This window comes from Anomaloglossus baeobatrachus, chromosome 4 (assembly GCF_048569485.1).
Source record: "Anomaloglossus baeobatrachus isolate aAnoBae1 chromosome 4, aAnoBae1.hap1, whole genome shotgun sequence".
In the NCBI taxonomy this organism is placed as follows: domain Eukaryota; kingdom Metazoa; phylum Chordata; class Amphibia; order Anura; family Aromobatidae; genus Anomaloglossus; species Anomaloglossus baeobatrachus.
This window is the reverse complement of record NC_134356.1, coordinates 2,712,691-2,727,888: the sequence shown is the minus strand read 5'-3', so window position 1 is coordinate 2,727,888 and position 15,198 is coordinate 2,712,691. Positions and strand designations below refer to the sequence as shown.

The following is a 15,198-nucleotide window of genomic DNA, read 5'->3' as shown; positions in this document are numbered from 1 at the left end:
TCCTTGGACGCTGCCAGAGTCGTCTGCCATCATATCTTTCCCCATACAGAATGGAGGGACTCTCGGCCAGGTTGACATTGCACATGTCTGGGTGGTGCAGAAGAGGCCCTTATTGCCGGATCGAGCTTTAAGATGACAGATGTGTCATGTACGGCTGAACTAAACGCCCAAATACACAATAGAAAGGGAAGTCATCAACGTAACCTCCTGCAAAATGGAACTTTCCTTGAAATAAACCTAATCTTGAGACTCTTATGTTCCTCACGTGATGTTATAGGCGGTAAGAGCGTCTCTTGTCTCTGCGGACACGTCAGGCAGTCGTCCGAGCTCAGACCGCGCCGTGTTATTGTTGGATTAACATACATGTAATCACATTAGCCTCCGTCTGAGCAGATTAAATGCTCGCAATCTAATTTGGGTGAAGTACGGCCCTTAATCTGTAATCCCGTATAAACTCGGGGCCACACACCCGGCTCAGAGTGATTTCCTGATGTCTATTCAGTGATGGGTCAAGTAGCGTCGATGCCGCGGAAGAATGGAGTTTATGTTTTGGAGCTTCATGCATGGTATAGGTAATTGTTTTGTATTTATGTTACTTAGCAATATCCAAAACTAGATCTATATTGTTCTGTATATATAAACTGCACAGTACTACTTCTCCTGTCCTGTATACTGGGTGTAATCCTCAGTATCTGTATTATTCTGTATATATACACTGCACAGTACCACTCCTCCTGTCCTGTATACTGGGTGTAATCCTCAGTATCTGTAGTATTCTGTATATATACACTGCACAGTACCACTCCTCCTGTCCTGTATACTGGGTGTAATCCTCAGTGTCTGTATTATTCTGTATACATACACTGCACAGTACCACTTCTCTTGTCCTGTATACTGGGTATAATCCTCAGTATCTGTATTATTCTGTATATATACACTGCACAGTACCACGTCTCCTATCCTGTATACTGGGTGTAATCCTCAGTATCTATATTATTCTGTATATATACACTGCACAGTACCACTTCTCTTGTCCTGTATACTGGGTGTAATCCTCAGTATCTGTATTATTCTGTATATATACACTGCACAGTACCACTTCTCCTGTCCTGTATACTGGGTGTAATCCTCAGTATCTGTACTATTCTGTATATATACACTGCACAATACCACTTCTCCTGTCCTGTATACTGGGTGTAATCCTCAGTATCTGTACTATTCTGTATATATACACTGCACAGTACCACTTCTCCTGTCCTGTATACTGGGTGTAATCCTCAGTATCTGTATTGTTCTGTATATATATACTGCACAGTACCACTTCTCCTGTCCTGTATACTGGGTGTAATCCTCAGTATCTGTATTATTCTGTATATATACACTGCGCAGTACCACTTCTCCTATCCTGTATACGGGGTGTAATCCTCAGTGTCTGTATTATTCTGTATATATACACTGCACAGTACCACTTCTCCTATCCTGTATACTGGGTGTAATCCTCAGTATCTGTATTATTCTGTATATATACACTGCACAGTACCACTTCTCCTGTCCTGTATACTGGGTGTAATCCTCAGTGTCTGTATTATTCTGTATATATACACTGCACAGTACCACTTCTCCTGTCCTGTATACTGGGTGTAATCCTCAGTATCTGTATTATTCTGTATATATACACTGCGCAGTACCACTTCTCCTATCCTGTATACGGGGTGTAATCCTCAGTGTCTGTATTATTCTGTATATATACACTGCACAGTACCACTTCTCCTATCCTGTATACTGGGTGTAATCCTCAGTATCTGTATTATTCTGTATATACACTGCACAGTACCACTTCTCCTGTCCTGTATACTGGGTGTAATCCTCAGTGTCTGTATTATTCTGTATACAGTTAGGTCCAGAAATCTTTGGCCAGTGACACAATTTTGGCGAGTTGGGCTCTGCATGCCACCACATTGGATTTGAAATGAAACCTCTACAACAGAATTCAAGTGCCGATTGTAACGTTTAATTTGAAGGTTTGAACAAAAATATCTGATAGAAATTGTAGGAATTGTCACATTTCTTTACAAACACTCCACATTTTAGGAGGTCAAAAGTAATTGGACAAATAAACCAAACCCAAAAAAAAATATTTTATTTTCAATATTTTGTTGCGAATCCTTTGGAGGCAATCACTGCCTTACGTCTGGAACCCATGGACATCACCAAACGCTGGGTTTCCTCCTTCTTAATGCTTTGCCAGGCCTTTACAGCCGCAGCCTTCAGGTCTTGCTTGTTTGTGGGTCTTTCCGTCTTAAGTCTGGATTTGAGCAAGTGAAATGCATGCTCAATTGGGTTAAGATCTGGTGATTGACTTGGCCATTGCAGAATGTTCCACTTTTTTGCACTCATGAACTCCTGGGTAGCTTTGGCTGTATGCTTGGGGTCATTGTCCATCTGTACTATGAAGCGCCGTCCGATCAACTTTGCGGCATTTGGCTGAATCTGGGCTGAAAGTATATCCCGGTACACTTCAGAATTCATCTGGCTACTCTTGTCTGCTGTTATGTCATCAATAAACACAAGTGACCCAGTGCCATTGAAAGCCATGCATGCCCATGCCATCACGTTGCCTCCACCATGTTTTACAGAGGGTGTGGTGTGCCTTGGATCATGTGCCGTTCCCTTTCTTCTCCAAACTTTTTTCTTCCCATCATTCTGGTACAGGTTGATCTTGGTCTCATCTGTCCATAGAATACTTTTCCAGAACTGAGCTGGCTTCATGAGGTGTTTTTCAGCAAATGTAACTCTGGCCTGTCTATTTTTGGAATTGATGAATGGTTTGCATCTAGATGTGAACCCTTTGTATTTACTTTCATGGAGTCTTCTCTTTACTGTTGACTTAGAGACAGATACACCTACTTCACTGAGAGTGTTCTGGACTTCAGTTGATGTTGTGAACGGGTTCTTCTTCACCAAAGAAAGTATGCGGCGATCATCCACCACTGTTGTCATCCGTGGACGCCCAGGCCTTTTTGAGTTCCCAAGCTCACCAGTCAATTCCTTTTTTCTCAGAATGTACCCGACTGTTGATTTTGCTACTCCAAGCATGTCTGCTATCTCTCTGATGGATTTTTTCTTTTTTTTCAGCCTCAGGATGTTCTGCTTCACCTCAATTGAGAGTTCCTTAGACCGCATGTTGTCTGGTCACAGCAACAGCTTCCAAATACAAAACCACACACCTGTAATCAAACCCAGACCTTTTAACTACTTCATTGATTACAGGTTAACGAGGGAGACGCCTTCAGAGTTAATTGCAGCCCTTAGAGTCCCTTGTCCAATTACTTTTGGTCCCTTGAAAAAGAGGAGGCTATGCATTACAGAGCTCTGATTCCTAAACCCTTTCTCCGATTTGGATGTGAAAACTCTCATATTGCAGCTGGGAGTGTGCACTTTCAGCCCATATTATATATAGAATTGTATTTCTGAACATGTTTTTGTAAACAGCTAAAATAACAAAACTTGTGTCACTGTCCAAATATTTCTGGACCTAACTGTATATACACTGCACAGTACCACTCCTCCTGTCCTGTATACTGGGTGTAATCCTCAGTATCTGTATTATTCTGTATATATACACTGCAGAGTACCACTCCTCCTGTCCTGTATACTGGGTGTAATCCTCAGTATCTGTATTATTCTGTATATATACACTGCAGAGTACCACTTCTCCTGTCCTGTATACTGGGTGTAATCCTCAGTATCTGAATTATTCTGTATATATACACTGCACAGTACCACTTCTCCTGAGCTGTATACTGGGTGTAATCATAAGTATCTGAATTATTCTGTATATATACACTGCACAGTACCAGTTCTCATGTCCTGTATACTGGGTGTAATCCTCAGTATCTGTATTATTCTGCATATATACACTGCACAGTACCACTCCTCCTGCCATGTATACTGGGTGTAATCCTCAGTATCTGTATTATTCTGTATATATACATTGCACAGTACCACTTTTCCTGTTCTGTATACTGGGTGTAATCCTCAGTATCTGTATTATTCTGTATATATACACTGCACAGTACCACTTCTCCTGTCCTGTCCTGTATACTGGGTGTAATCCTCAGTATCTGTATCATTCTGTATATATACACTGCACAGTACCACTTCTCCTGTCCTGTATACTGGGGTGTAATCCTCAGTACATGTATTATTCTGTATACACCACCACAGTACCACTTCTCCTGTCCTGTATACTGGGTGTAATCCTCAGTACCTGTATTATTCTGTATATATACACTGCACAGTACCACTTCTCCTGTCCTGTATACTGGGTGTAATCCTCATATCTGTATTATTCTGTATATATACACTGCACAGTGCCACTTCTCCTGTCCTGTATACTGGTGTAATCCTCAGTATCTGTATTATTCTGTATATATATACACTGCACAGTACCACTTCTCCTGTCCTGTATACGGGGTGTAATCCTCAGTATCTGTATTATTTTGTATATATACTGTGCACAGTACCACTTCTCCTGTCCTGTATACTGGGTGTAATCCTCAGTATGTGTATTATTCTGTATATATACACTGCACAGTACCACTTCTCCTCTCCTGTATACTGGGTGTAATCCTCAGTATCTGTATTATTCTGTATATATACACTGCACAGTACCACTTCTCCTGTCCTGTATACTGGGTGTAATCCTCAGTATCTGTATTATTCTGTATATATACACTGCACAGTAACCACTTCTCCTGTCCTGTATACTGGATGTAATCCTCAGTGTCTGTATTATTCTGTATATATACACTGCACAGTACCACTTCTCCTGTCCTGTATACGGGGTGTAATCCTCAGTACCTGTATTATTCTGTATATATACACTGCACAGTACCACTTCTCCTGTCCTGTATACTGGGTGCAATCCTCAGTATCTGTATTATTCTGTATATATACACTGCACAGTACCACTTCTCCTGTCCTGTATACTGGGTGTAATCCTCAGTATCTGTATTATGCTGTATATATACACTGCACAGTACCACTTCTCCTGTCCTGTATACTGGGTGTAATCCTCAGTATCTGTATTATTCTGTATATATACACGGCACAGTACCACTCCTCCTGTCCTGTATACTGGGTGTAATCCTCAGTATCTGTATTATTCTGTATATATACACTGCACAGTACCACTTCTCCTGTCCTGTATACTGGGTGTAATCCTCAGTATCTGTATTATGCTGTATATATACACTGCACAGTACCACTTCTCCTGTCCTGTATACTGGGTGTAATCCTCAGTATCTGTATTATTCTGTATATATACACGGCACAGTACCACTCCTCCTGTCCTGTATACTGGGTGTAATCCTCAGTATCTGTATTATTCTGTATATATACACTGCACAGTACCACTTCTCCTGTCCTGTATACTGGGTGTAATCCTCAGTATCTGTATTATTCTGTATATATACACTGCACAGTACCACTTCTCCTCTCCTGTATACTGGGTGTAATCCCTCAGTATCTGTATTATTCTGTATATATACACTGCACAGTACCACTTCTCTTGTCCTGTATACTGGATGTAATCCTCAGGTGTCTGTATTATTCTGTATATATACACTGCACAGTACTACTTCTCCTGTCCTGTATACTGGGTGTAATCCTCAGTATCTGTATTATTCTGTATATATACACTGCACAGTACCACTTCTCCTGTCCTGTATACGGGGTGTAATCCTCAGTATCTGTATTATTCTGTATATATACACTGCACAGTACCACTTCTCCTGTCCTGTATACTGGGTGTAATCCTCAGTATCTGTAGTATTCTGTATATATACACTGCACAGTACCACTTCTCCTGTCCTGTATACTGGGTGTAATCCTCAGTATCTGTATTATTCTGTATATATACACTGCACAGTACTACTTCTCCTGTCCTGTATACTGGGTGTAATCCTCAGTATCTGTACTATTCTGTATATATACACTGCACAGTACCACTTCTCCTGTCCTGTATACTGGGTGTAATCCTCAGTATCTGTATTATTCTGTATATATACACGGCCACAGTACACTCCTCCTGTCCTGTATACTGGGTGTAATCCTCAGTATCTGTATTATTCTGTATATATACACTGCACAGTACCACTTCTCCTCTCCTGTATACTGGGTGTAATCCTCAGTATCTGTATTATTCTGTATATATACACTGCACAGTACCACTTCTCTTGTCCTGTATACTGGATGTAATCCTCAGTGTCTGTATTATTCTGTATATATACACTGCACAGTACTACTTCTCCTGTCCTGTATACTGGGTGTAATCCTCAGTATCTGTATTATTCTGTATATATACACTGCACAGTACCACTTCTCCTGTCCTGTATACGGGGTGTAATCCTCAGTATCTGTATTATTCTGTATATATACACTGCACAGTACCACTTCTCCTGTCCTGTATACTGGTGTAATCCTCAGTATCTGTAGTATTCTGTATATATACACTGCACAGTACCACTTCTCCTGTCCTGTATACTGGGTGTAATCCTCAGTATCTGTATTATTCTGTATATATACACTGCACAGTACTACTTCTCCTGTCCTGTATACTGGGGTGTAATCCTCAGTATCTGTACTATTCTGTATATATACACTGCACAGTACCACTTCTCCTGTCCTGTATACTGGGTGTAATCCTCAGTATCTGTATTATTCTGTATATATACACTGCACAGTACCACTTCTCCTGTCCTGTATACTGGGTGTAATCCTCAGTATCTGTATTATTCTGTATATATACACTGCACAGTACCACTTCTCCTGTCCTGTATACTGGGTGTAATCCTCAGTATCTGTATTATTCTGTATATATATATACTGCACAGTACCACTTCTCCTGTCCTGTATACTGGGTGTAATCCTCAGTATCTGTATTATTCTGTATATATACACTGCACAGTATCACTTTTGTAAATTGTTATTTTCAATTTATGTACTCCTTTTGCATTCTTCTCCCCTGGGCCATTGTTAAATGAGGATTGCCAGCAGCTGGTGCTTCTTCTTGGATTGGCACAGTAAGAGTGCTGCTTATCATACAGAGTGCAGCAGTGCAAATGGGTTTGTCATTAACTGCTGTACTCTGCATAGGCAGAAATCAAGACGACAAAGCTCAGTATAATAAAGTGAGCTTTGTCATCTTGGTTACTGCCTATGCAGAGCGCAGCTGCAGCTAATAAATCTATTGGGATTTCTTAGCTCTTCTATGTTCATGTTTTCATGTTAGGAATTCCTACTTGGAGATAACTTGTATTTTCAATTATTTGCTTATAGAAAATTTGTCCAGGAATGTCCCAGTGGTCTCATCACCCTCCATGAATTTCGAAAGTGTTTCTGTGACTGTACGGTGGGGAAGCAATCCTCCGAGTATGCTGAACAGATTTTCCGAACACTAGATGACAATGGGGTAAGAGGATCAGAATTCAGCCAATCCTCGGAGCGAGAAATGCTACAAGCATGTGGGCGCTCACTGACGGGACAATCATCCACTTAATAGGCCCATGCAAAGTGATTGGCCACCAAGCCAGTAGGACCTTCTTCTTAATGTCCTATTTTACTGTTACGCTGGGTGTGAGAAGACACAGGGCAAACGGCGCAACACAAAGGGACAACCAGGACAGAAGTATAACATAAGGCTCTGGCGATAGGGAGAGGGAAGCATGGTCATCTCCTGACACTCACCTAAACCTGATCCCTGCACTCTCTAATGTCGCTAGACAGGTCCTTCCCCCCACCTTCACGTACCTGGTACCTCGCTGGCATTGAACTTACCCTGACTAGTGTGAAGGCCAGCCAGACACTAGTCTCACTAATACAATAAAACAACATGAGGAAGGTACGACAATCATGTGGGGGGGGGGGGGGGGGTAGAGAAGAACTATAACTGGCATGGAGTGAAGTCAGGAGTGGGTAAATATAGCAGAAGGGAGTGATGACAAGATGTTGCAGCTGTGATTAAGGACTATGAGTAATTTCAGCCACAAGGGAAAGAGTCCTTTACCCCTTCACCATCAAGTGAAAGTAAATCCACTCCAATACAAGATAACAGTCAAATGGGCTCCACACAGGACCTGAGATAAATTAACCATGGAGACCTCCTCATCCCAGATCCCCAATGCAGACGTGACACACTTGTTGATATTTACATTTATAGACAATGCCACATGTTTGTTGCTCACTCTCTTCAGTTGCTTCCTATCTATGATTAGAACTATAAAATCTTCTCTCCCGGTGCCCTAGGAATGGTCTACTTCACCCAACCCCTCTTCCCACCCTTCTCTGGTTTCAGACCAATAAGTTATGCTACTTAAATACTTTTCTTGTCTTGCATTGATGAAGACTTGATACCCAACTAGAGATGATCGAAGTCCTAAGAGGATCATCTCTAGTCCCAAACTTCGCCTCGACATTTTGTCTGTGAATCAAACTATACGATCTTATGATATTTTTGGGCAGGAGAAAGCCTTCTCACTAGACACTAGAACAGTAAATTTGGCCTAAAGTTTTACAAGTCATTAGTCGGGATAAACCCAAAGAGCAAACAGGATTTTCGAGTTGGGAACAGTTTGGTATTTTAAAATTTGGGATTGTTAGGAAGGGACTTAGATTTGTGGTAGCTATGGTGGACTCCAAATATGAAGTTAGCATCCTACCCTTGATACCTTCAAATCTCCACATGATCTTGTTATCTACAAATTTAAGTTTTCGGCCTGTGTGTTGTTCAGTTCAGAGGATGTACTTTTAGGCTGCCCCTTTTCCCCTACCCAGCAGGAAGTCTCAGCACAAGGTATCATCTGAATTATATCTAACGTGTGTTTCCAGAAAAGGTCCCGAATGATCATTCAGCTAAAGCTAGTGATGAGCGAGCACTAAAATGCTCGAATCGAGCAGGTTGGATGCTTGGATGGGCTCGACTCAAGTAAGGAGCATACTGTAAGTCAATGAGTAACTTGAGCATTTTCCCTGAAGACCTTAACAGGGCTGAGGACGATATTTCTAGTGTCTCGACCACCCTGATACTTGATTGAGTATCCAGCAGTGCCGAACACGCTTGCTCATCACTACTAAAACCTACTTCTTCAGACTGACCGATAGATGCCTACTCAGTACAGCAGAGCCCTCCTGTGTTTTCTATTAGAGAAGCTGCCACATTACTCAGGGAGCGGCTTGACTCCCGAAGAACAAAATAGGCAAAACAGTTGACAATCCAATAAAGCATATCCTCCTTTCACGCGATAGATGATGAGAGTTGGGAGGCCCTTACCACATTAGACTGTCAGCCAATTTGCAGGTTTAGGTGAGGTTTTGTCAAATTTGTATGGGGCCCTTAAATATTATGGCTTCCAGGTACTTAGGCGATTAGACAATCTAGTAGAAGAAGTTGATTAGGAATTCAGGGAAGAGAATTGGGAGGCTCTTACCAATTTGCAAGTTTAGGTGAGGTTTTGTCAAAGTTGTATGGAGCCTTCGAATATTTTGGCTTCCAGGTACTTAGGTTGTTGGACAATCTAATAGAAGATGATTAGGAATTCATGGGGTCGGGCTAAATGTGGAGGTTTTGAAGTTCTCAGTTTCTACCTTACTGTGTTCCATAAGTGATATTTTGACCGAGTCACCTTACTGGTTACAGGATGGAATAGTTGACTTCCGGGAATACGTGACGGCGATCAGTATGCTTGCTCACGGGACTCCGGAGGACAAACTCAAGTGGTCTTTTAAGTTATACGACAAGGACAATGACGGAGCCATCACCCGATTGGAAATGTTGGATATCATGAAGGTTGGTGGAAATCTTTAGTAGGGCAAAGTTGGACGTAGACTCCAGAGTGGTGGGGAGGTCATGATGTCCTTTTGTCACAGGTGTAACTTGAGTCCTACTTTCAGTTCCCACCACCCAATATGTGGTCAGGAAATTCTCAAATTTTGCTAGGAAATTCTATTGCCATCAAATTTATTTCAAGCCAATCGGATGTGTCTTATGCCAAAATAAAAAATGTAGGGTGGAAAAAAAAGTAAAAGAAAATTACTACTCCCCTCTCCCCCGGCCCTCACTTTGTCCGCGAAGCTTCTCGCCTGGTTGTTTGGTCTAGTCTTTACTCACAGGTTGATGATGTTCTTCACACTATGGGGCCAGTAGGGTTCGACGGATGGGTGAGTATTAATTTGTATTCTTCACACCGGTTCCGAATCCCTTTGAATCCAGGTAAAATGGGGAATGGACGTATTTTGTGGGACTTGCGTAGATCACATCCCCACAAATTGAACCCTGGCCAAATTCTAGGTGATTTGGACTCTCTTCAAAGTGATTTGATCATCTCATTATCTCTTTTTTATAGACAGTGTATAAAATGAGCATCGCTGCATCAATAGCAAAGGTCAATCCACCGTCGGCAGAAGAGTGCACAAATCGCATTTTTATTCGTCTGGACAAAGACCATAACGGTAAATCATAATGAAAACAAGTTCAGTTGTAGAAAAGTGAAATATTTTGCCCCTTTACTGGCTTGTTTTTGCATTAAAACAATGTTTGTTCATAATCCAACACATAAAAGTGACCTATAGTGTCAATTTTAGCTCTTGAATTCTGTGTCACAAGGAGCTGACGGTCATGACGGCATCAGGATCTGTGGAGAGTATAGATTCTGGCACTCAGCCTGCTATCTTCTCTGACATCTGTGGTCAGTTCAGATAGACTCACTCGTCAACCCACAGACATAGGCAAGCTAGCAAGAGTTAATCTCTGCAGGGCTGCTTGTTAGTCTCCTTTGATCACATGTCGTGCAGAAGCCACTCAAATTCGCTCCCTCTTATTTATATTGGCTGGACTCTTCCTTTAATGCCAGCTATAGCTCCTCTATACTGGTGTGGTGAGGTGTGGTGATCCAGACTTAATGGTGGTTGAAGTACTTTGTTGCTGTGTCGTTGTCCTTTTGTTGCTGCCTTCCTTGTCTTGCTTTTTTCCTTAGTTTCTTACTGTTTGTTCCTGTGAGTCTGAGTTTTGTTATCTGTGTTGTCATCACAATCCTTTCCCGGGGAGGGGGAGAACATATTACAGTAGTTCTGTTCATAAGAACATTAAGGCACAGGACTCTGGCATCTCCACCATCAGGGGTAGTCCGGAGATTAGGGATAAGCCTAGGGTCCCCTAGTGTCAGGGGCAGAATAGGAGCCCTTTGTCCCATCTTGACATTGTGCAGATTGATTTCTAAATATATGGATGCTATTTTCTTTACGCAGAGCACCAAATCCCCTGCATCAACTCAGTACCTTGATAAATTTCGGTCAGTCTGCCTCCACCACTAGGGGGAGCTGAGGAGCTTACTGCATACTGAGTTATTATTGAGATCAATGCATGATCAGTCTGCAGTGAGCTCTTGGGCTCCCCCTAGTGGAGGCTGCAGGCAGTCAGGATTTCATAATTAAAATTACTAACAAGTCTCTATAAAGGTTTCGTACTGTTGGGCTTTTTTAGGGTTACCCATCAAAGTGCGATTGGTACTTAACCCCCTCACTACCACAAGGCTTGCAGTGGTTAAACATGGGGATCTGCTTTGTGTGTCTTTCAGCCATCATCAGTCTCCAGGAGTTTGTGGACGGCTCTCTAGACGATGAGTGGATTCGGGAGATGCTGGAGTGTGACCTTAGTACCGTGGAAATACAACGACCGCCAAAGTGCATTCGCCTGCATTCTAGGTTACTGCCAATCACTAGCCCCGCCTTTAAACCCCACCCACACCCTTTTTATATACATTTGCATAATCCTTGGCCCTTTGTGGGATGTGTCTGTATAAAATGGGACTGTCGGTACATAGAGAGTTACCCTTCCACTGGTTATCTGGAACCATCATTTTCGATGTACGGATTGCTACCAGTAATAAAAAACTACAGTTGTCTTTTCTTAAAGGGGCTGAACAACTTTCCTAAAACAAATTACAAAAAGGCAGAGCACGTGAAAATACAAAAAAAAAAATAGAACAAAACTCATAAAAAAAGCTATAATCACCAACTGTAGCCTCCATCGCTTTGAGGGGGGACAGGTAGCCATGACAGGTCCTTTTGTTTGGTCACTTGACTACTGAGGCCTATGATTGGCTGCAGCGATCAGGTGACAGGAAGGGGCATCATCACTGTTGAGATCACATGACTGTTGTAGCCAATCACAATTCTAAGCAATCAGATGACCGATCTGCTTCCTGTCCTATAGAGACCTGCGACTGAGTAATGGGAAGGATCACGTGCTCTGCGGGGAAGTCGGACAATCCCTTAAATTCCCCCCAGATGAAGACGCCTTTTGTGTTTTCACCTTGTTTTACCTTCACTTTTGGGGAATATTTGTCAAATCATTTTTCCCCATTCTGTCCTATAGGAAACAACTCGTCAACAATTTTACGAATCAGCGAGAAATTTGCTCATCTAATAGTTAAAGTGGAACCGAGGATCCGGCCGAGAAAACATCTGGAACTGTCTCCATAGGCTGCAGTGTTTGAGCTATGATTCCCTGTTATCAGCCATTTGAGTCTGGAGAGAAGCTGAGAGCAATATTCATATCGATTGCCCAGAAGCCGGGGGAACCTCCAGGCCCGATGGTCACTTCTTCATGTCACCGATCTCCAGTCCTGAGAACCTCCAGAGACATTTATATCATATGTAACTGATCCTGGTATAACGGTGATTTTCACAGTGACTTTAGATTTTCCAAGAAATGTACAATGTTTACTGCTATAATAACCTCGTCCCCTAATAATTATCCTACCATGATGTTTTGCAAAAAAAACCAAAAAAAAAATCCTTTTTGTTGTTTATTTCTTTAGTATAATTGTTTTTGCTGATACTAGACTCAAAATCCTCTGTAAAGTTAAATAAGTGCTAAGTGATAAAATTATATCTGTCTGCAGCCACCACTAGAGGGAGCTCCCTGTATACAGAAATACATGATAAGATTCTGCCTGCAGCCACCACTAGGGGGAGCTCCCTGTATACAGAGATACATGATAAGATCCTGTCTGCAGCCACCACTAGGGGGAGCTCCCTGTATACAGAGATACATGATAAGATCCTGTCTGCAGCCACCACTAGAGGGAGCTCCCTGTATACAGAGATACATGATAAGATCCTGTCTGCAGCCATCACTAGGGGGAGCTCCCTGTATACAGAGATACATGATAAGATCCTGTCTGCAGCCACCACTAGGGGGAGCTCCCTGTATACAGAGATACATGATAAGATCCTGTCTGCAGCCACCACTAGGGGGAGCTCCCTGTATACAGAGATACATGATAAGATCCTGTCTGCAGCCACCAGTAGGGGGAGCTCCCTGTATACAGAGATACATGATAAGATCCTGTCTGCAGCCACCACTAGGGGGAGCTCCCTGTATACAGAGATACATGATAAGATCCTGTCTGCAGTCACCACTAGGGGGAGCTCCCTGTATACAGAGATACATGATAGGATCCTGTCTGCAGTCACCACTAGGGGGAGCTCCCTGTATACAGAGATACATGATAAGATCCTGTCTGCAGTCACCACTAGGGGGAGCTCCCTGTATACAGAGATACATGGTAAGATCCTGTCTGCAGCCACAACTAGGGGGACCTCCCTGTATACAGAGATACATGATAAGATCCTGTCTGCAGTCACCACTAGGGGGAGCTCCCTGTATACAGAGATACATGATAGGATCCTGTCTGCAGTCACCACTAGGGGGAGCTCCCTGTATACAGAGATACATGATAGGATCCTGTCCACAGTCACCACTAGGGGGAGCTCCCTGTATACAAAGATACATGATAAGGCTCGTCTGGTGACAGCAATGGCTGATGCACAGTGCTCTCCATGACGTCTCCACCATTGTTGGGTGTCTCTCCCCTTTTCACTCTTCTCACTCATTCACTTTATAGCTGTTCAGGGCTGAACATATTATACTGGAAGGATCTTCAAAGATGAATCAGTAGGAAAGGAAATTGTCCCTCAGTTGTGCTTCTTGTAAACAGGATCCGAGGCTCGGGTTATTGTTGCACTTGGCGCTGGGAGACATTTCTGGGGGGCCGACGCCTCGAGTGGGTCAGGATATTAATATCACAGCCTGGGTTCCCATCTGGGACCTCGGTCCATTCGCGTCTGGGGGCAAAAAACATGTTTTTCGTCTTTGTCTCGTCTGTTTCTTGGGTCACATAAACAACGGATGGGACAAAACAATCCCAGGATCTTCATATTACTGCCATCCACACTGAATAAAATAGACTGAACGGAGGAGGGGAGGGAGGACAAAATAACATTGTGATATATATATATATTGCACTCACTGTCAAGCAACTGCCGAAAAAGCAAACTATATAGATAATTTCTATTGTTATCTCTACAGCTGACACTAGATGGAGCAGCACTATATAGATTATACTATTATATACTCTACAGCTGACACTAGATGGTGCAGCACTATATAGATTATACTATTATATTCTCTACAGCTGACACTAGATGGAGCAGCACTATATAGATTATACTATTATATTCTCTACAGCTGACACTAGATGGAGCAGCACTATATAGATTATACTATTATACTCTCTACAGCTGACACTAGATGGAGCAGCACTATATAGATTATACTATTATACTCTCTACAGCTGACACTAGATGGAGCAGCACTATATAGATTATACTATTATATTCTCTACAGCTGACACTAGATGGAGCAGCACTATATAGATTATACTATTATATTCTCTACAGCTGACACTATATGGTGCAGCACTATATAGATTATACTATTATATTCTCTACAGCTGACAGTAGATGGAGCAGCACTATATAGATTATACTATTATATTGTCTACAGCTGACACTAGATGGTGCAGCACTATATAGATTATACTATTATACTCTCTACAGCTGACACTAGATGGAGCAGCACTATATAGATTATACTATTATACTCTCTACAGCTGACACTAGATGGAGCAGCACTATATAGATTATACTATTATATTCTCTACAGCTGACACTATATGGTGCAGCACTATATAGATTATACTATTATATTCTCTACAGCTGACACTAGATGGAGCAGCACTATATAGATTATACTATTATATTCTCTACAGCTGACACTAGATGGAGCAGTACTAT

The 15,198-nt window shown here is 42.1% G+C and overlaps 1 protein-coding gene across 1 annotated transcript; it reads left to right on the top strand.

The window, feature by feature from the left end:
- Positions 1 to 504: 504 nt before the first annotated feature.
- On the top strand, positions 505 to 12,815 carry LOC142302426 (guanylyl cyclase inhibitory protein-like). The gene is made up of 6 exons (XM_075343488.1): positions 505 to 572; positions 7,342 to 7,474; positions 9,698 to 9,847; positions 10,404 to 10,509; positions 11,634 to 11,760; positions 12,434 to 12,815. The coding sequence occupies exons 1-6, from the start codon at positions 505 to 507 to the stop codon at positions 12,489 to 12,491; spliced, it is 642 nt and encodes a 213-aa protein (XP_075199603.1). The 3' UTR covers positions 12,492 to 12,815.
- The last annotated feature ends 2,383 nt before the right edge of the window (positions 12,816 to 15,198 follow it).

Coding starts and splice junctions, on each gene's coding strand:
- LOC142302426 (XM_075343488.1), top strand. CDS start 505: ATGGGTCAAGTAGCGTCGATGCCGCGGAAGAATGGAGTTTATGTTTTG. Junction 573..7,341: donor GAGCTTCATGCATGGTATAG/GTAATTGTTTTG, acceptor ATTTGCTTATAG/AAAATTTGTCCAGGAATGTC. Junction 11,761..12,433: donor TGCATTCGCCTGCATTCTAG/GTTACTGCCAAT, acceptor TCTGTCCTATAG/GAAACAACTCGTCAACAATT.